Source organism: Phyllobates terribilis, unplaced genomic scaffold, assembly GCF_046119375.1.
Source record: "Phyllobates terribilis strain yellow unplaced genomic scaffold, ASM4611937v1 Scaffold_3__8_contigs__length_932513732, whole genome shotgun sequence".
Lineage (NCBI taxonomy): Eukaryota > Metazoa > Chordata > Amphibia > Anura > Dendrobatidae > Phyllobates > Phyllobates terribilis.
Window position 1 is genome coordinate 502,607,497 of NW_027362763.1, and position 20,754 is coordinate 502,628,250.

Consider the following 20,754-nt stretch of genomic DNA (forward strand, 5'->3'; position numbering starts at 1 on the left):
CGCTCACCCTCACACGCTCACCCTCACACGCTCACCCTCAGACGCTCACCCTCAGATGCTCTGACGCTCACGCTCGGATGCTCGCGCTCTGACGCTCACGCTCTGACGCTCACGCTCACGCTCTGACGCTCACGCTCGGACGCTCACGCTCGGACGCTCACGCTCTGACGCTCATGCTCTGACGCTCTGACTCTCATGCTTACGCTCGGACGCTCACGCTCAGACACTCACACACGCTCGGATGCTCACGCTCGGACGCTCACGCTCGGACGCTCACGCTCAGGCTTAGACGCTCACGCTCTGACGCTCACGCTCTGACGCTCACGCTCGGACACTCATGCTCAAACGCTCATGCTCAGGCTCTGACGCTCACGCTCTGACGCTCACGCTCGGACGGTCACGCTCACGCTCGGACGCTCACGCTTGGACGCTCTGACGCTCAGGCTCTGATTCTCACGCTCTGACGCTCACGCTCTGACGCTCACGCTGGGACGCTCACGCTCGGACGCTCACGCTCGGACGCTCACACTCGGACGATCATGCTCACGCTCTGACGCTCACGCTCGGACGCTCACACTCGGACGATCACGCTCACGCTCTGACGCTCACGCTCTGACGCTCACGCTCGGACGCTCACGCTCACGCTCTGACGCTCACGCTCGGATGCTCACGCTCGGACGCTCATGCTCATGCTGACGCTCACGCTCTGATGCTCACGCTCGGACGCTCACGCTCTGACGCTCATGCTCACGGTCAGACGCTCACGCTCTGACGCTCACGCTCGGATGCTCATGCTCACGGTCAGACGCTCACGCTCTGACGCTCACGCTCTGACGCTCACGCTCGGACGCTGACGCTCAGACGCTCACGCTCTGACGCTCATGCTCACGGTCAGACGCTCACGCTCTGACGCTCACGCTCGGATGCTCATGCTCACGGTCAGACGCTCACGCTCTGACGCTCACGCTCGGACGCTCACGCTCTGACACTCATGCTTAGGCTCTGACGCTCACGCTCTGACGCTGACGCTCTGACGCTCATGCTCATACACTCACGCTGTGACGCTCATGCTCTGAAGCTCACGCTCGGATGCTCACGCTCACGCTCTGATGCTCACGCTCGGACGCTCACGCTCTGACACTTACGCTCTGATGCACGCTCTCACGCTCAGATGCTCACGCTCTGACACTCACGCTCGGACGCTCACGCTCGGACGCTCATGCTCACGCTGACGCTCACGCTCGGACGCTCAAGCTCACGCTCGGACGCTCAAGCTCGGACGCTCACGTTCGGATGCTCACGCTCACGCTCTGACGCTCACGCTCACTCACTCACGCTCGGACGCTCACAATCTGACGCTCACGCTCTGATGCTAAAGCTCTGACGCTTACGCTCTGATGCTCACGCTCAGACGCTCAAGCTCTGACGCTCACGCTCGGACGCTCACGCTCGGACTCTCACGTTCACGCTCTGACGCTCATGCTCCGATGCTCACGCTCACGCTCAGACGCTCACGCTCTGACGCTCATGCTCGGACGCTCACGCTCACGCTCAGACGCTCACGCTCTGACGCTCATGCTCAGGCTCTGATGCTCACGCTCTGACACTCACGCTCGGACGCTCACGCTTGGACGCTCACGCTCGGACGCTCAGGCTCATGCTCTGACGCTCACGCTCGAACGCTCACGCTCGGACGCTCACGCTCGGACGCTCACGCTCACGCTCACGCTCTGACGCTCACGCTCTGACGTTCACACTCAGACGCTCATGCTCAGACGCTCACGCTCTGACGCTCACGCTCTGACGCTCAGGCTCTGACGCTCAAGCTCACGCTCGGACGCTCACGCGCTGACGCTCACACGCTCACGCTCGGACGCTCACGCTCGGACGCTCACGCTCTGATGCTCACGCTCTGATGCTCACGCTCGGACGCTCAGGCTCTGACGCTCACACTCACGCTCGGACGCTCACGCTCGGACGCTCACGCTCTGATGCTCACGCTCTGATGCTCAGCCTCTGACGCTCATGCTCAGGCTCGGACGCTCAGGCTCGGACACTCACGCTCTGACGCTCACGCTCTGACGCTCACGCTCTGACGCTCAGACGCTCACACTCGGACACTCACGCTCACACGCTCACGCACGCTCAGGCTCTGATACTCACGCTCACACTCTGACGCTCACGCTCTGGCTCGGACGCTCACGCTCGGACGCTCACGTTCAGACGCTCACGCTTTGACGCTCACCCTCGGACGCTCACCCTCGGACCCTCACCCTCACACGCTCACCCTCACACGCTCACCCACACACGCTCACCCTCACACATTCTCACGCTCACATGCTCCCACGCTCACACTCTCACCCTCACACGCTCACCCTGTGCTAGCCGGTCATCTCCCGGCTGCTCGCAGCAGAAGTTCCCCGACCGGCGGCCTCGCTCCCCAGTCATCCAAAATTCATTAGGGGCCCCGGGGGGATACATTGGGGGGTTAATTTAAAGTAGTGCACAACCCATTTAAACACTGCTTCGCTGATTAGTCGCGCCCGGTCGGCCGCATACATATTCTAGAATACCCGATGCGTTAGAATCGGGCCACCATCTAGTGGTTTATATTTTGCTAAGCATATGTTGTAGCATTCTTTCTTATTACCTCTACCTAAGATTTTTGTTTTTTAAATAAAAATCAGTAAACAATGCCATATTTATGCAATGGTTTGTGACTTTTTAATTTTTTGTCCTCCACATAATTCACTTTTTTAAAATGTATGATGAGTTTAGTGGAATGGACAAGTGTCACTTGCTAGCTGACCAACTTATTTAATTTTCTCCAAAACTAGCACACAATGTAAATTTTTGCCCATGGCTGGGCAAGAGACGTGCCTAACTTATTATGAAGCTTGTGCATATTACTCCAGGGTTCTTTTTTTATGACCAATGTAAAATATTAATAATTTCCTCCCATTGTGTTAAATACAGTACATACCATAAGTTTGGACACACCTTCTCATTTAAAGATTTTTCTGTATTTTCATGACTTTGAAAATTGTACATTCACACTGAAGGCATCAAAACTATGAATTAACACATTTGGAGTTATATACTTAACAAAAAAGTGTGAAACATCTGAAAATATGTCTTATATTCTAGATTCTTCAAAGTAGCCACCTTTTGCTTTCATGACTGCTTTGCACACTGTTGGCATTCTCTTGATGAGCTTCAAGAGGTAGTCACCGGAAATGGTTTTCACTTCACAGGTGTGCCCTGTCAGGTTTAATAAGTAAGATTTCTTGCCATATAAATGGGATTGGGACCATCTGTTGTGTTGTGCAGAAGTCTGGTGGATACACAGCAGATAGTCCTACTGAATAGACTGTTAGAATTTGTATTATGGCAAGAAAAAAGCAGCTAAGTTAAGAAAAACGAGTGGCCATCATTACTTTAAGAAATGAAGGTCAGTCAGTCCGAAAAATTGGGCAAGCTTTGAAAGTGCCCCCAAGTGCAGTTGCAAAAACCATCAATAGCTAAAAAGAAACTGTCTCACATGAGGACCGCCCCAGGAAAGGAAGACCAAGAGTCACCTCAGCTTCTGAGGATAAGTTTATCCGAATCACCAGCCTCAAAAATCGCAGGTTAACAGCAGCTCAGATTAGAGACCAGGTCAATGCCACACAGAGTTCTAGCAGCAGACACATCTCTACAACAACTGTTAAGAGGAGACTTTGTGCATCAGGCCTTCATGGTAAAATAGCTGCTAGGAAACCACTGCTAAGGACAGGCAACAAGCAGAAGAGACTTGTTTGGGCTAAAGAACACAAGGAATGGACATTAGACCAGTGGAAATCTGTGCTTTGGTCTGATGAGTCCAAATTTGAGATCTTTGGTTACAACCACCCTGTCTTTGTGCGACGCAGAAAACGTGAATGGATGGGCTCTACATGCCTTTTTCAAACCGTGAAGCATAGAGGAGGAGGTGTGATGGTGTGGGGGTGCTTTGCTGGTGACACTGTTGGGGATTTATTCAAAATTGAAGGCATACTGAACAAGCATGACTACCACAGCATCTTGCAGCGGCATGCTATTCCATCCGGTTTGCGTTTAGTTTGACCATCATTTATTTTTCAACAGGACAATGACCCCAAACACACCTCCAGGCTGTGTAAGGGCTATTTGACCAAGAAGGAGAGTGATGGGGTGCTACGCCAGATGACCTGGCCTCCACAGTCACCAGACCTGAACCCAATCGAGATGGTTTGGGGTGAGCTGGACCGCAGAGTGAAGGCAAAAGGGCCAACAAGTGCTCAGCATCTCTGGGAACTCCTTCAAGATTGTTGGAAGACCATTTCCGGTGACTACCTCTTGAAGCTCATTAAGAGAATGCCAAGAGTGTGCAAAGCAGTCATCAAAGCAAAAGGTGGCCACTGATTGTGGAAACTTCTCACTAGACCTCAAGCAACTTGGATTGTGTGCCTCTCCACTCTTCCTCCAGACTCTGGGACCTTGATTTCCAAATGAAAATTGGAACCCTGGGACCTTGTGGAGTGTGTCAATGACTGCCTTCAGGACATCTGTCAAGTCAGCAGTCTTCCCCATGATTGTGGAGCCTACTGAAACAGACTAAGGGACCTTTTTAAATGCTTATGAAGCCTTTGCAGGTGTTTTTTGTTAATTATTCTAATTTATTGAGATAATGACTTTTGTGTTTTCATTGGCTGTAAGCCATAACCATCAACGTTAACAGAAATAAACACTTGAAATAGATCACTCTGTTTGTAATGACTCTATATAATATATGAGTTTCAATTTTTGTGTTGAAGAACTGAAATAAATTTACTTTTTGATTATATTCTAACTAAGTGAGATGCACCTGTATATATGTAGTATATTGACCTGAAGGGTGTCAGGGTTGCAAACACTTTGGTTTTAATTTTTTTAATCATTGTGTGCTGATTTGTAGTTTTGAATAAAATATGCTTTATATACCTAGGTGTGCTTGTTGTTTTATGTATTGCTTATTCTTCCTTTTATTTTTTCTTTTCATTTTGACTGATGCAACACCCTTATTACATACATTTGGTTGTGCATCTTTACAGTTATTGTTCCTATTGTTTACTATGTTTTTCTGTTCTCAGTAGCATCATGGTTTCTGCTTATAAGATTACATTTATGTGCATATGTACAGTCATGGCCAAAAGTTTTAAGAATGACACCAAAATTATATTTTCACATGATCTGCTGGCCTCTGGTTTTTATTAGTGTTTGTCTGATGTTTATATCACATACAGAAATATAATTGCAATCATATTATGAGTACCAATAGGTTATATTGACAGTTAGAATGAGTTAATGCAGCAAGTCAATATTTGCAGTGTTGCCCCTTCTTCTTCAAGACCTCTGTAATTCTCCCTGGCATGCTCTCAATCAACTTTTGGACCAAATCCTGACTGATAGCAGTCCATTCTTGCATAATCAATGCTTGCATTTTGCCAGAATTTGTTGGTTTTTGTTTGTCCACCCGTCTCTTGATGATTGACCACAAGTTCTCAATGGGATTAAGATCTGGGGAGTTTCCAGGCCATGGACCCAAAATCTCTATGTTTTGTTCCATTAGCCATTTAGTTATCACCTTTGCTTTATGGCAAGGTGCTCCACCATGCTGGAAAAGGCATTGTTGGGCGCCAAACTGCTCTTGGACGGTTGGGAGAAGTTGCTCTTGGAGGACATTCTGGTACCATTCTTTATTCATGGCTGTGTTTTTAGGCAAGACTGTGAGTGAACCGATTCCCTTGGCTGAGAAGCAACCCCACACATGAATGGTTTCAGGATGCTTTACAGTTGGCATGAGACAAGACTGGTGGTAGCGCTCACCTCTTCTTCTCCGAATAAGCTGTTTTCCAGATGTCCCAAACAATCGAAAAGGGGATTCATCAGAGAAAATGACTTTGCCCCAGTCCTCAGCAGTCCACTCCCTGTACCTTTTGCAGAATATCAGTCGGTCCCTGATGTTTTTTCTGGAGAGAAGTGGCTTCTTTGCTGCCCTCCTTGAATCCAGCCCTTGCTCAAAGAGTCTCCGCCTCACAGTGCGTGCAGAAGCACTCACACCAGCCTGCTGCCATTCCTGAGCAAGCTCGGCACTGCTGATAGTCCGATCCCGCAGCTGAAACAGTTTTAAGATACGGTCCTGGCGCTTGCTGGTCTTTCTTGGGCGCCCTGGAGCCTTTTTGACAACAATGGAAGCTCTCTCCTTGAAGTTCTTGATGATGCGATAGATTGTTGACTGAGGTGCAATCTTTGTAGCTGCGATACTCTTCTCTGTTAGGCCATTTTTGTGCAGTGCAATGATGGCTGCACGTGTTTCTTTAGAGATAACCATGGTTAACTGAAGAGAAACAATGATACCAAGAACCAGCCTCCTTTTAAAGTGTCCAGTGATGTCATTCTTACTTAATCATGACTGATTGATCGCCAGCCCTGTCCTCATCAACACCCACACCTGTGTTAATGGATCAATCACTAAAACGATGTTAGCTGCTCCTTTTAAGGCAGGACTGCAATGATGTTGAAATGTGTTTTGGGGGTTAAAGTTCATTTTCTGGCCAAATATTGACTTTGCAAGTACAGTAATTGCTGTTAAGCTGATCACTCTTTGACATTCAGGAGTATATGCAAATTGCCATTACAAAAAATGAAGCAGTAAACTTTGGAAAAATTACTATTTGTCTCATTCTCAATACTTTTGGCCATGACTGTACACAGAGCCTTTTATTTACTTTTACATGGGACTGCAGGTAAACTTTCCATACTGTTATTAAATGGAGAGTTGTAATAATGCTCCAACTATGCAGTCTCATAATTATATGTATAAGAATGTTCCTATCTGATTAGTTATGTCCCAATGATTTCCCATTGCACTTATTACACATTGCTTTATTTAAAATATTACCTCTCCATATCAAAAATGTAATTCTTTGCCACCATGATAAAAACTCCACAAATCAATAGAGAGTGTAAAAGTAGCAAAGTAAATAATCAAAAGGATCTCACAGGAAGTGTATTGTTCATGCGTTCTTGTTGCCCGTGGCAACCAGTTATTTGCAAAGATGCTCTGGGAAAATGAAAGCTGCACAGTGATTGGTCTCTGTTGGCAACAATGGCACTTTTTCAGTGAGCCAGTTGTGAAACATGAGGCCCTTTATGTATACAGGAGCAGCTGCTTGCTGGTGATTATCTATGCTTTCTGTAAACTCAAGGTAAAGCAGCTGCTTACAGCAGATGTTCCTCATACAAACAGTGGCAACTGTGCACTCCATGGGAATTAGTAGATCTTTATTTAAAGTAAGATTTAACAGATGCAATATTAGCCATCCGCCACGTGTCAGACCGGAGAGAATGAAAAACGTGGTCCGGTAGCCCCTTTGCTTCCGATCAGATATATTATTCTTCCAGATGACAACTAAGATCTGATTAGCTGCAACAAACAGGACATTGTGGCCTGTTATACTGCGCTGTCTTTTTGCTCATGTAGGAGCAGGACGCCTGATATTTTAAAGGAAATCTGTCACCCCCTGGCACTTTCCAGACCTCTAATATGGGCATACAGGTGATAGAAATGTGAATCTATACATACCTGTTTGGCTCATATTAGAGGTCTTGTGGCTGTGAAATTGCTTTTTATTTCTTGTGGCTTACGATGTGTTCCCGTCCGGGGGACGGGAAGAAATCCCGCCTACTTGTTTAATTAAAATATTTCTCCCCAATTTTACAGCCACAAGACCACTAATATGGGGCATACATGTACAGTACAGACCAAAAGTTTGGACACACCTTTTCATTTAAAGATTTTTCTGTATTTTCATGACTTTGAAAATTGTACATTCACACTGAAGGCATCAAAACTATGAATTAACACATGTGGGATTATATACTTAACAAAAAAGTGTGAAACAACTGAAAATAGGTCTTATATTCTAGGTTCTTCAAAGTAGCCACCTTTTGCTTTGATGACTGCTTTGCACACTCTTGGCATTCTCTTGATGAGCTTCAAGAGGTAGTCACCGGAAATGGTTTTCACTTCACAGGTGTGCCCTGTCAGGTTTAATAAGTGGGATTTCTTGCCTTATAAATGCGGTTGGGACCATCAGTTGTGTTGTGCAGAAGTCTGGTGGATACACAGCTGATAGTCCTATTGAATAGACTGTTAGAATTTGTATTATGGCAAGAAAAAAGCAGCTAAGTAAAGAAAAATGAGTGACCATCATTACTTTAAGAAATGAAGGTCAATCAGTGCGAAAAATTGGGAAAACTTTTAAAGTGTCCCCAAGTGCAGTTGCAAAAACCATCAAGCGCTACAAAGAAACTGGCTCACATGAGGACCGCCCCAGGAAAGGAAGACCAAGAGTCACCTTTGCTTTTGAGGATAAGTTTATCCGAGTCACCAGCCTCAGAAATCACAGGTTAACAGCAGCTCAGATTAGAGACCAGGTCAATGCCACACAGAGTTCTAGCAGCAGACACATCTCTTCAACAACTGTTAAGAGGAGACTTTGTGCAGCAGGCCTTCATGGTAAAATAGCTGCTAGGAAAGCACTGCTAAGGACAGGCAACAAGCAGAAGAGACTTGTTTGGGCTAAAGAACACAAGGAATGGACATTAGACCAGTGGAAATCTGTGCTTTGGTTTGATGAGTCCAAATATGAGATTTTTGGTTCCAACCACCGTGTCTTTGTGCGACGCAGAAAAGGTGAACGGATGGACTCTACATGCCTGGTTCCCACCGTGAAGCATGGAGGAGGAGGTGTGATGGTGTGGGGGTGCTTTGCTGGTGACACTGTTGGGGATTTATTCAAAATTGAAGGCATACTGAACCAGCATGGCTACAACAGCATCTTGCAGCGGCATGCTATTCCATCCGGTTTGCGTTTAGTTGGACCATCATTTATTTTTCAACAGGACAATGACCCCAAACACACCTCCAGGCTGTGTAAGGGCTATTTGACCAAGAAGGAGAGTGATGGGGTGCTACGCCAGATGACCTGGCCTCCACAGTCACCAGACCTGAACCCAATCGAGATGGTTTGGGGTGAGCTGGACCGCAGAGTGAAGGCAAAAGGGCCAACAAGTGCTAAGCATCTCTGGGAACTCCTTCAAGATTGTTGGAAGACCATTTCCGGTGACTACCTCTTGAAGCTCATCAAGAGAATGCCAAGAGTGTGCAAAGCAGTCATCAAAGCAAAAGGTGGCTACTTTGAAGAACCTAGAATATAAGACATATTTTCAGTTGTTTCACACCTTTTTGTTAAGTATATAATGCCACATGTGTTAATTCATAGTTTTGATGCCTTCAGTGTGAATGTACAATTTTCAAAGTCATGAAAATACAGAAAAATCTTTAAATGAGAAGGTGTGTCCAAACTTTTGGTCTGTACTGTATGTATATATTTACACTAGCTACTGAGCCCGTTCTACGCCCGGGTGGTGAGCATTTTTATTGGTATATCGTCTCCCCTGCTGGTATTTGTGCTGCCCCCATCATGGTATTTGTGCTGCCCCCATCCTGGTATTTGTACTCCCCAATTCTGTTCCACCATCCTGTTATGTGCTGCCCTCATCCCTATCCTGGTATGCATGGAACCTCTCACCCCCAATACTGGTATGCATGGCACCCCTCACCCTCAATCCTGGTATGCATGGCACCCCTCATCCCCAATCCTGGTATGCATGGCACCTCTCAACATTAATCGTGGTATGCAATGCACCCCTCATCCCTATCCTGGTATGCATGACACGCCTCATCCCTATCCTGGTATGCATGGCACCCCTCACCTCCAATCCTGGTATGCATGGCATCCCTCACCCCCAATCCTGTATGCATGGCACCCCTCACCCCCAATCCTGGTATGCATGGCACCCCTCATCCCCAATCCTGGTATGCATGGCACCCCTCATCCCCAATCCTGGCATGCATGGCACCCCTCATCCCAATCCTGGCATGCATGGCACCCCTCATCCTGGTATGCATGGCTCCCTCATCCCTATCCTGGTATGCATGGCACCCCATCCCTCATCCTGGTAAGCATGGTACCCCTCATGCCTATCCTGGTATACATGGTACCCCTCATCCCAATCCTGGTATGCATGGCACCCCTCATCCCTATTCTGGTATGTTTGGTAACCCTCATCCTCGTATGTATGGTACCCCTCATGCCTATCCTGATATACATGGTACCCCTCATCCTAATCCTGGTATGCATGGTACCCCTCCTCCCTATCCTGGTATGCATGGCACCCCTCATCCCTATCCTGGTATGCATGGCACCTCTCACCCCCAATCCTGGTATGCATGGCACCCCTCACCCCCAATCCTGGTATGCATGGCACTCCTCATCACCAATCCTGGTATGCATGGCACCCCTCATTCCAATCCTGGCATGCATTGCGCCCCTCATCCTGGTATGCAAGGCTCCCTCATACCCAATCCTGGTATGCATGGTACCCCATCCCTCATCCCTATCCTGGTATGCATGGTACCCCTCATCACTATCCTGGAATGCATGGCACCCCATCCCTCATCCTGGTATGCATGGTACCCCTCATTCCTATCCTGGTATACATGGTACCAGTCATCCCTATCCTGGTATGCATGGCCTCTCATCTGAATCCTGGTATGCATGCCCCCCCAGATCCCTATCCTGGTATGCATGGTACTCATCATTCCCCAATCCTGGTATGCATGGTACCCCTCATCCCCCAATCCTGGTATGCATGGCACCCCTCATCCCCCAATCCTGGCATGCATGGCACCCCTCATCCCCAATCCTGGTATGCATGGCACCCCCCATCCCCAATCCTGGTATACATGGCACCCCTCATTTCAAATCTGGTATACATGGCACCCCTCATCCCAATCCTGGTATGCATGGCACCCCATCCCTCATCCTGGTATGCATGGCTCCCCTCATCCCAATTTTGAGATACATGGCACTCCTCATCTCAATCCTGGTATGTATGGCAGACCTCATCCCCCAATTCTGGTATGCATGACTCCCCCATCCCACAATCCTGGCATGTATGGTACTCAATCCCTCATCCTGGTATGCATGGGTTTCTCATCCCCAATCCTGGTATGTATGGCCCCCTCATCCCTATCCTGGTATGCATGGCACTCCTCATCCCCCAATCCTGGTATGCATGGTATCCCTCATCCCCCAATCCTGGTATACATGATACCCCTCATCCCCCAATCCTGGTATGCATGCTACCCCTCATCCCCCAATCGTGTTATGTGTGGTCCCCTCACCCCCAATCCTGGTATGCATGGTCCCCTCACCCCCCAATCCTGGTATGCATGGTCCCCTCATCCCCCAATCCTGGCATGCATGGCACCCCTCACACACCAATCCTGGTATGCATGGCACCCTTCTCCCCTCAATCCTGGTATGTATGGTACCCCTCATCCCCCAATCCTGGTATGCGTGGCCCCCTCATCCCCCAATCCTAGTATGTGTGGCCCCCTCACCTTCCAATCCTGGTATGCATGGTCCCCTCACCCCCAAACCTGGTATGTATGGTACCCCTCATCCCCCAATCCTGGCATCTGTGGCCCCCTCATGTCCCAATCCTAGTATGCATGGTCCCCTCACCCCGAATCCTGGTATGTATGGTCCCCTCATCACCCAATCCTGATATGCATGGCACCCCTCATCCCCAATCCTGTATGCATGGCACCCATCACCCACAATCCTGGTATGCATGGCACCCCTCATCCCCAATCCTGGTATTCATGTCACCCCTCATCCTCAATCCTGGTATGCATGGCACCCCTCACCCCCCAATCCTGGTATGCATGATACCCATCACCCCCCAATCCTGGTATGTGTGGCCCCCTCTTCCCCCAATCCTGGTATGTGTGGCCCCCTCATCCCCAAATCCTGGTATGTGTGGCCCCCTCACCTCCCAATCCTGGTATGCATGGTCCCGTCACCCCCCAATCCTGGTATATATGGCACCCCTCATCCCTTTCACGCTGCACACATGCAAAAAAACCCACTTATACTCACCTTTCTTCCCTGTGCTCCAGCGCTGCTGTGTCCTGCTCTGCCGGAGGCCGGGGGAGGAGTGCAGCGCCGGAGTACGCCCGTGCCCATACCGCGCTTTCTGGAGCCATTTTGCTGAAGACACACGGCAAATGTGTCTTCAGTAAAATGGCGCTGGGTAGCTCTATGCGCGTGCGCCGATTCCGACGCCTTCACTCTGCCCCCGGTCTCCGGCCAGAAGAAAGGCACAGCGGCAAGTCTCCTTCCAATCAGGTAAGTATGTAAGTATGGCGCCGGAGATCGCGGTATGCTGTAAGTGCCTACGCATACCGCGATCTCCGGTGCCATAAACTCCTCTTACCTGTAACGGCTCCATACGATCTTCTGTCTGGAGCCTGACTGTGCAGGCGTGTCAAGCTTGTGCAGTCTATAGAGGCTTCAGACAGAGGGACACTTGCAGCATTATATTATAGCTTTCTATCACCTGTTTGCCGATAATAGAGGTCTGAAAAGTGCCAGAGGGTGACAGTTTCCCTTTAAGCAATAATTGGGTTTCAAGACACAGACCCATAGCAATCTGCAGGGCATTTCATGTCTGGTCACATGTTAAAAGCGAACCTGCATTAATCTGCTTTAAAGCGAACCTGCCAGAAGTATTTTGCTAAGTAAACTACAGGCCGTGTCATGTTGGCACTCAAGGCCAGATCAGCAAGATGAGACCTCCCCACATGCCCACCTCTATCTGTCTCTGTCTCTATGAAGAGGAACAAACTTATGCTTCGGGGTGGTCTCTGGGCAGGTCTTTTTTTGCTGATCTGGCCTAGAGCACCAAGGAAAGACCCTGCCTACAGTCCTGCCACGGAGCATGGGCATATCATTAACTCAAAACTGAAAACACTGATTACACAAGAAGCACAAGATAGATTTCTTCACCTCAGGTATCATTTTAATCAGTGCAACAGCCCCAACATGAAAAATACCAGTAGATTACTTAGCAAAATCCTGCTCACAGGTTCACTTTAAGGGGATTTCTGAAACAATTCTGTTCAGTCTTTTTTTTATAACAGGGCATTAATATTAAATCCTCAGGGTCCGAATTCTAGCACCTCCACTGCTTAGTTGTATAAGGAACTCAAATACTTTGTTGTATACCAAGCATTATGCTTATTTGGTTCTGGCTGTTCCTGGTATTGCAGCTCAGTGCATCTCAATCTCATTTAAAGGGAATGTGTCACCGGGTTTTTGCTATTTAGTCTGAGAGCAGCATGATGTAGGGGCAGAAAGGCTGATTCCAGGCATGTGTCACTTACTGTAGTTTCAGTGCAATCAGTGTTTTATCAGCAGGAGATTTTAACTGCAGGACTATATCACAGCTGCAAGTCAGTCAGCCTAATCTATGTAACCCTGACCCCACCACTACTTATCAGCTTTCTGAAAATGCACAGTGTAAGCAGGAAGCTGCCAATCAGTTGTGTGGGTAGGTTTATACACAGCTCAGCATTCTGAGCACTTACATCTATAACGATGAAAACTGGGATACTGAAAAAAGACATATTATGAGCTTATTCTGATTTATTTTTATTGTTCTTGGTATATTTTTTCTATAGATATCATACTGTGCATTCTTCTCGCATACTATATTGTTATGAACAGTTTATTACACACAGTTATTGGAAGCTATATAAGATACTATACAGATTCAATCATCTAATTGTTGCTATGGGACATTACTGTATTAAAGGGAATCTGTCACCAGGTTTTTGCTACCTCATCTGAGAGCGGCATAATGTAGGAAAAGAGACCCTCATTCCAGCGATGTATCACTTAGTTTACAGGGTGCAGCAATTGTGACACAATCAGAGTTTTTAGATGTAGCATGCAGTAGAGCTCAGAAATCTAACCCTGCTCCCATCACAGCTTTCTGTGTAAATTGTTTATTGACAATGAGCTGCTTATCAGAGGAGGGGGCGTGGTTGGACCAGGGCTCGTGTGCACTGTGGTCCAAACAGTGTTAATCTGCTAGTGATAAAACCTTCATTGTATGGAAACAACAGCACACAGCCTAATAAGTGACATATTACTGAAATCTGTGTCTCAGCTGCTACATTATGCTGTAGTTGCATTACATAGCAAAAAAATGCTGACAGATTCCCTTTAAAGGGAGTTTGTCACCCCCAATATGCTAACTAAATCACTTATACAGATATGATATGTAAAGGACTTAGCTCCAATAAAAATCATACCTGTAGTATAGCTTTTAGCAGTTTGGTTGACATAATAAAAAATGTATATATATTTTGTATGCAAATGGGTCATGGATGTACCCTTGACATGGCCAAGGGCTCAGTGTACCGTTAAGCCCTCACAATTTGCATACTGTGCACTGTCTTATCTTTATTGACAACATTACTATTGATTTAACTCAATTATCAGCTCTGCACGGACAAATCTTACTCCTGTCTGCAGCACAGTACAGAGAGAGAGCTGCAGACAGGAGTTAAAGATGAGAGCCGACAATGACACTGTGAAAGTGTAGCTGCCGTGTCTGTTGAGTGCTGTCAATCAAGATATGACAGTCAGTTGCTCTGCTCCTACACATGGACACTGAATCGCTCTCACATAGTTTTACTGTCTACCCTCAATGCTCGCTCCTGTCTGGAGCCACCGCTGTGCGCTATACTGCAGACAGGAGCGAGCTTCGAGAGTCGACAGTGACACTATGTGAGTGTGGCCACAGTGTCCACACATAGCCACTGATTGAGAAGATATGACAGTGCTCAGGATGCAAATAATTTTTTTAGCAAGTAAACCACTAATAGCTCTGCTATAGTTAGTGTTTTTATAGGGGCTAAGTCCCCTACATACTTGTATAAGTGGTTTAGTTAGCATATTGGAGGTGATAGACTCTCATTAGTTTAAAAAAATGAGGTACCCTTAGGCCTTATGCACATAGCCATGTACATTATTTCTACAGGGCTGAAATAGGACACATATCAGTCAGGGTTCATACTGTGCTATCATAGTCATTTGTTTTCAAACAAAGGCATATAGGGTTTTTATTTCCTCAGAATTATATAAAATCCAAGAGGGAAAAAAGTAAAAGTGAAAAGTAAAGTGATTGTTTTAATAAACCTTGTGGAAAATACTAGGGGAAGAAGTCATGAGTTTCAAGAGAGTGGAAACCCCCTTTAAATAAGTAAATGAGTCATACATTAGATTATCACAGCTGCTGTCAGAACCATAAATGGTCACCCGGGAATATTCTATTTCTGTACTTGTGGATTACAATTTGACAAGTGGGTCTAATACAGTACGCAACTCTATAAACACTAGCATTTCTATCATCGCCTGCTAGCACTTTGTTTCCATAAGACTGATCTTCTGATATCAATTTGCACAGTTAAATACTTCACTAGTTTTGTAGAAAACAAAAAAAGCGTTAGAATTTTTTTTGTAGCTGAGCTGTCAATTTATGCACACATGCCATGTCATTAGTACCTGTAATCAGTATGCCTACTGAATGTGTGTACACTACATAGACAGTGTCAGACACAACTGTAAGCCACAAATGGTTAATAGAACAGAAACACTGCAGGCAGAAAGTCTTTACCAGGTGGTAAACAGGGGTCATCACAGTACTGGGAATACGTGTCTATTGATGATGGCAGGAGCATTCATGGAGATGATGATAATGGAAAAATAAAGGAAACATGTTAGCACTTTCCCTTAAAAGTTGCATTTTTGTAGGATTTTGGTAAGCACTGAGCACTTATATACCTAGCAAACTAGTGATCATCACCGTAAACATATTAACTTCACTGTATGGAATAATAGTGTCCAACCATTATCTAAAGATAATCATTTCTACTCTAAATACCAAAAATCCTGTGTGAAAATGTTTCCAAAATACCATATTTAAACAACAGGCTAGATTCACCCTTATGCAATGGTGTATGTCGAGAATTATGTCGGGATTTCTATTAAGTACTCAACAGAAAACCTCAACAGAGCCCCAATGGCGCCATTCATTTGAAAGAGGCAGTCGGAGTTACTGTGGACACTAATTGGTCTCCATACTAGCATTATTCATCATTTTCAGACATGGACAATACCACCACTAATCTGTTTTCCAGATCCAATGTTCGAGTCTCCATTGTTTTTAATTGGGTTGTTTTCAATGGCCTTTGGATTCTGGCTCAAGTTTGGGTACAGTTCTGGTACCCAAACCTAACTTTGGACTATAGTTCGGGTCGGGTACCAGAACCCAAATTTCCACGGGTCAGTTTGTGCCTATCCCTGATGGATTTTTAGATACTTTGTATATTGGATTTCTTCTTTTAGTGAACCATCCCTCATGAGAAGACTTTACCACTGTAATAGGGCGGACATTTACTGTAGAAGAGCTGAGTTTTAACTGCATTTTCAAATAATTCTTTCAAATTATTATTATTATTGCTATTGTTGTTGTTTTATTAGTAATAATGATAGAAAGAAAAAGAAATATATATTATACATTATAGTAATTTGACCTGGAGAGTTTGGCAATTTTCAGAGTCCAGCCCTTTAGTTTTATTAAAACGGTTCTATAATCTGAAATGTCATACGTTCCAACTGAAATTTGAAATCAGTTTCCTTTTCTTTTTCCATTTTCATTTATTTTTCTTTTGCTACTCTTTTAATTTTTGGTGTTACATTTCTTTCTGGAAGAAGATTATCCTTTAAGGGCTAATTCACTCGAGTATTGAGCTCATACAGCAGTGCAAAGAAACACATAGAGATAAGCAGATGGATCCATGGAGGATTGATTACGAGTCGAAATTCCTTAAATTCACAAGTGTCCACAAATGCAAATTTTTTTGAGATTTGATTCACGAGGATCGAAAAAAAATGCCCAGTGCCATTTTACACACTGCTGAAGTGCAGGCTAATGACATAAGGAATGGCCATGCGATCTTACCCATTATGCCCTGCAGCTATCGCATCATATTGTCTAGCTCAGCCAATCAGGTGACCTATTACAACCAGTGTAAACATGGGGACCTGATAAGCAGCGCCATTTTAGGCTTTACTAGTCTAGAGGTAGGAGGTCAGAGTGCACAGCTCATTCCACATACGGATAGAAAAAGGCCAATTGTGCGATACTAATAGGGTGCTTAATTAGATTGAAAATTGGAGCGATAGTCTCAGTCTATGAATCCTAATCAAAACAATTAAGAGATATAGTGAGATACTGTACATGTTTAGTCAATCAGTGTGAACCAATTGAATTGTGATATTATGTAATAACAACACCTTAACAGCTTTTTTTAATTGTCCACATACTGAAAAAATGAGGGCAGTTTAATACCCCTCTGTCATGATTTTCCTACTAAACATAAATTTTGAAACCAAGGCTTGTGTGCCACAGAAAATGAGTTTCTTGGATTGTGAGATGGGCAAGCTATATATTCTATATATATGACGCGCCCCTGGGCCTGTGTCACGCTGCGTTGCGCACGCGGGAGCTTACCCGGAGCCGGATCTGTTGAGGATTGTAGTCTCGTGGCGGTGACCCGGTCCGTGCCCAGGGAGTCAAACTGAGCGGCGATGTATCAGCGGTAGATGTTGGACGACTACGCCACCCGTTGAGTACAGCTAAGGAGCTGCTGCTGCAGGGCAGACCGCTGAGGCCGGTGGTAGGATTGTGCAGCGTGATAGTATAACCCCCAACGGGAGGGGTATGGCCTCAGGGCAGCCGACGTGGATGATGGGGGTAGCTGGAACCACTCGGAGACGGTACGGTGTAGTTCAGGGTCTTTACTGGTGACAAAGATAGACCCTCCAGGAGTACTGGCTAGCGATTGGGGCCTGGTCAGTCCTTGAGCAGATGGGATCTCCCCTGGCCAGGCGGAGTTGTAGGCCTCCCAAACTAACTGTACTCTTCTGGCTACCTTGCTAGAGGCGGGTATAAGTAGCCCACGTCCCTCAGTGTACCGTGTGGTGCTCACCCGTATGGCCGGTGACTCAGGGCCTTCTAGTAGCTTCCGCTCCACGACGGCGGTGCTTGTCCCATGCGTGTGACCGTGCCTTCGGGTTTCTTGGCCAGAGGACCTGGAATCCCCTGCCTGACGGATTCTGCTGCTGGGTAGGAGTTAGTCCCCACAGCCTCGGACTCCGGGTCCGGTAAGAAATCTTCTCAGTCAGGGCGAGCTCTGCAGCTGCCAGCCCCTGACTCCTTGTAACACTGCTCCCACAGAGCTCCTGATGTTCTGTTCCTATATTTGCTTCTTTTCTCTGTCTCTACTTCTTCTCTACTCACTCACCCTGCCTCAGCCCTAGGTTTATATAGGGGAAGTTCTTCCCCTCCCAGGACTGGGCAGGAGGTGTGGTATGCATAGGATCCCTGACCAAGAGACCTCCCACCTGCTCTCAGACGTAATATCTCTATCACTGTGGCAACCAGACCCCTGGGGTGTCACATTCCCCCCTAGTGAACTTTAGTACTCCGGGACTAAACATATTTTTAGAAAAAAACATAACAAGGTATAAACAATAATAATACAATAAGAAAAACACATAAAGATGGTTACGGCGTGTCCGCAACCGGGTGCAGTTTTGAAGAAAACAAAGGTGTCCATTTCACCAAAACAGGGAGACGTAACCAGGTAGGGGTCTATCCTGCCCCGAGTCCTTATCAGTCTTTTAGTCCATCCTGGGTTACGCTCCAACTAATTGTACAAGGATTCCCGGTAAATCCACCAAGGACTCCTAAAAATAACTAGAAACACATAATTATTTACAAGCAACAAGAAAAACAGGTAACCATAAATAAAACAACTTATACACTTCAAATCCTCCATCGTGCGGGTAACTGGCCTCTAGTGGCCCTAGTGGACCTACGGAGCTGACTGTCTAGCCCCGAACTACACGGTGTAGGAACTGTCAAGGGTAAACTGGGCAGCTGTCCACGGGCCCTTTGGCTCACTAGAGGCATGGCAGGCTCACTATAAGCAGAGGGTTGATCCTCCTGGTCTGCTGGTGTGGGGTCTTCTGCCTCCTGGACCGGCTGTTCTTCCAGCTCTAGCTGTTGCTCCGTAGGTGCTTGGGATGCTGGTTGGAGGAAGGTGAGTACGGGTACCACAACTGCGCCATTGACTTGAGTCCAAGACCGAGGGAAGTCTCCGAGCACAGTACTAACCATATCTTCCCTTTCCTCTACGGGTCGAGGGTCTTCTTGTTCCTCTTCAGGGTTCCGTAGCTGTTCGGGACACTTCTTCAGGTGATCCCGGGATACAATGGTTGTGGTTTCCCCTCCGTCTTTACTGATGGTACAGACCTTTGGGTTGTCGTGGCTTGAGGGCAGTACGATGTACGAGTCCTTCTCCCACTGGTCGTCCAACTTGTGGAGCCGCCTTTTCCTCTTCAAGACCTGCTCTCCGGGTACCAGGGGAACAGCGGGAGCACACTGGTTGTAAGTTTTCTCTTGTCTTTCCCTAGCTTGACAGAGACTTCGCTCCATGCTCTCCTGTACTTTCCGGTACTGCTGCTGCCTCTCTGTGTCCCAGTCTGCTTCTGGTGAAGTGTCCTCGGGTGTCAGGACTCCCATCTCCAGGTCAACAGGTAGCTTCCCAGGTCTTGCCCTCATCAGGTAAGCCGGGGTACAGTTGGTGGAACCTACCGGGATGTGGTTGTATAGGTCCACTAGGTCGGGCAGCCTCTCAGGCCACAGACTGTGTTCTTCCAGGGGCAATGTTTTCAGAAGATCTATCACCACCTGGTTCATTTTCTCACAAAGTCCATTAGTTTGCGGATGATAGGGTGTCGTCCTTATCTTCCGGCAGCCATACAGAGTGCAGAATTCTTGGAAGACCTCTGCTTCAAAGGCAGGTCCCTGGTCTGTCAACACTTGGTCCGGGTACCCGTGTGGACGGCAGAAATGCTGCTGGAAGGCTCTAGCTGCTGTTCGAGCTGTTAAGTCCTTGACGGGGACGACAACCAAGAACCGGGAGTAGTGATCCACGATGGTTAGTGCGTAGACGTAGCCACTTCTGCTTGGGGTCAGTTTTACATGATCCAAGGCTACCAGTTCCAACGGCTGCCGGGTGACGATGGACTGCAGGGGAGTCTTCTGGCTGGCACGGTCCTTCCTCCTCAGGTTGCACGGGCCACAGTCTCTGCACCACCTCTCGATGGTTCCCCTCATGCCTACCCAATGGAACCGCCCGCGCAGCAGGAACTCCAGCTTCTTCCATCCAAAATGCCCAGCTCCATCGTGGTATGCCTCCATCACCATGGCTGCGTCTCGTCGTGGCACCACTACTTGCCAGATTAGTTCATGCGTCCGGGAGTTAACCATCCTGCGGCACAACTTCCCCTTGTAAAGGAACAGTCTACTCTTTTCTGCCCACAGTTGCTTGGCTTCATCCGGAGCGTCTGGGTCAAGGCGAGCCTCTGGCCGAGTCAGCATCTCCTTCACCAGCCGGACGGCAGGGTCACTGTCTTGCGTTTCCGCCCAGTTGTAGTGAGGTAAGGGGTTAAGCGTAGCGCCTTGCTTACTCCTTACCCGATGGGAATACTGGATAGTCCCATGACGGTGAAACGCGGGGAGTTCGACTTCTTCCAGTCCCTCTGGATCTTCTCCTACGTCCGGTAGGTTTGGCATCCTGGACAGGGCGTCCGCGTTGGTATTGGAGCGTCCTGCCCGGTATTTGATGGTGAACTCGTAGTTGGACAGGCGGGCCATCCA

General features: G+C 47.2%; 1 protein-coding gene across 50 annotated transcripts in view; it reads right to left on the reverse strand.

Annotated features, from left to right (window-relative positions):
* Positions 1-20,754, reverse strand: part of TRDN (triadin) — a 1,346,604-nt gene that overhangs the window by 1,214,439 nt on the left and 111,411 nt on the right. For all 50 annotated transcript variants that reach the window (XM_073675989.1, XM_073675970.1, XM_073675994.1 and 47 more), the window contains exon 3: positions 15,640-15,681. In XM_073675989.1, coding sequence (XP_073532090.1) covers positions 15,640-15,681 — 42 coding nt within the window. The remainder of the gene's footprint in view (positions 1-15,639; positions 15,682-20,754) is intronic.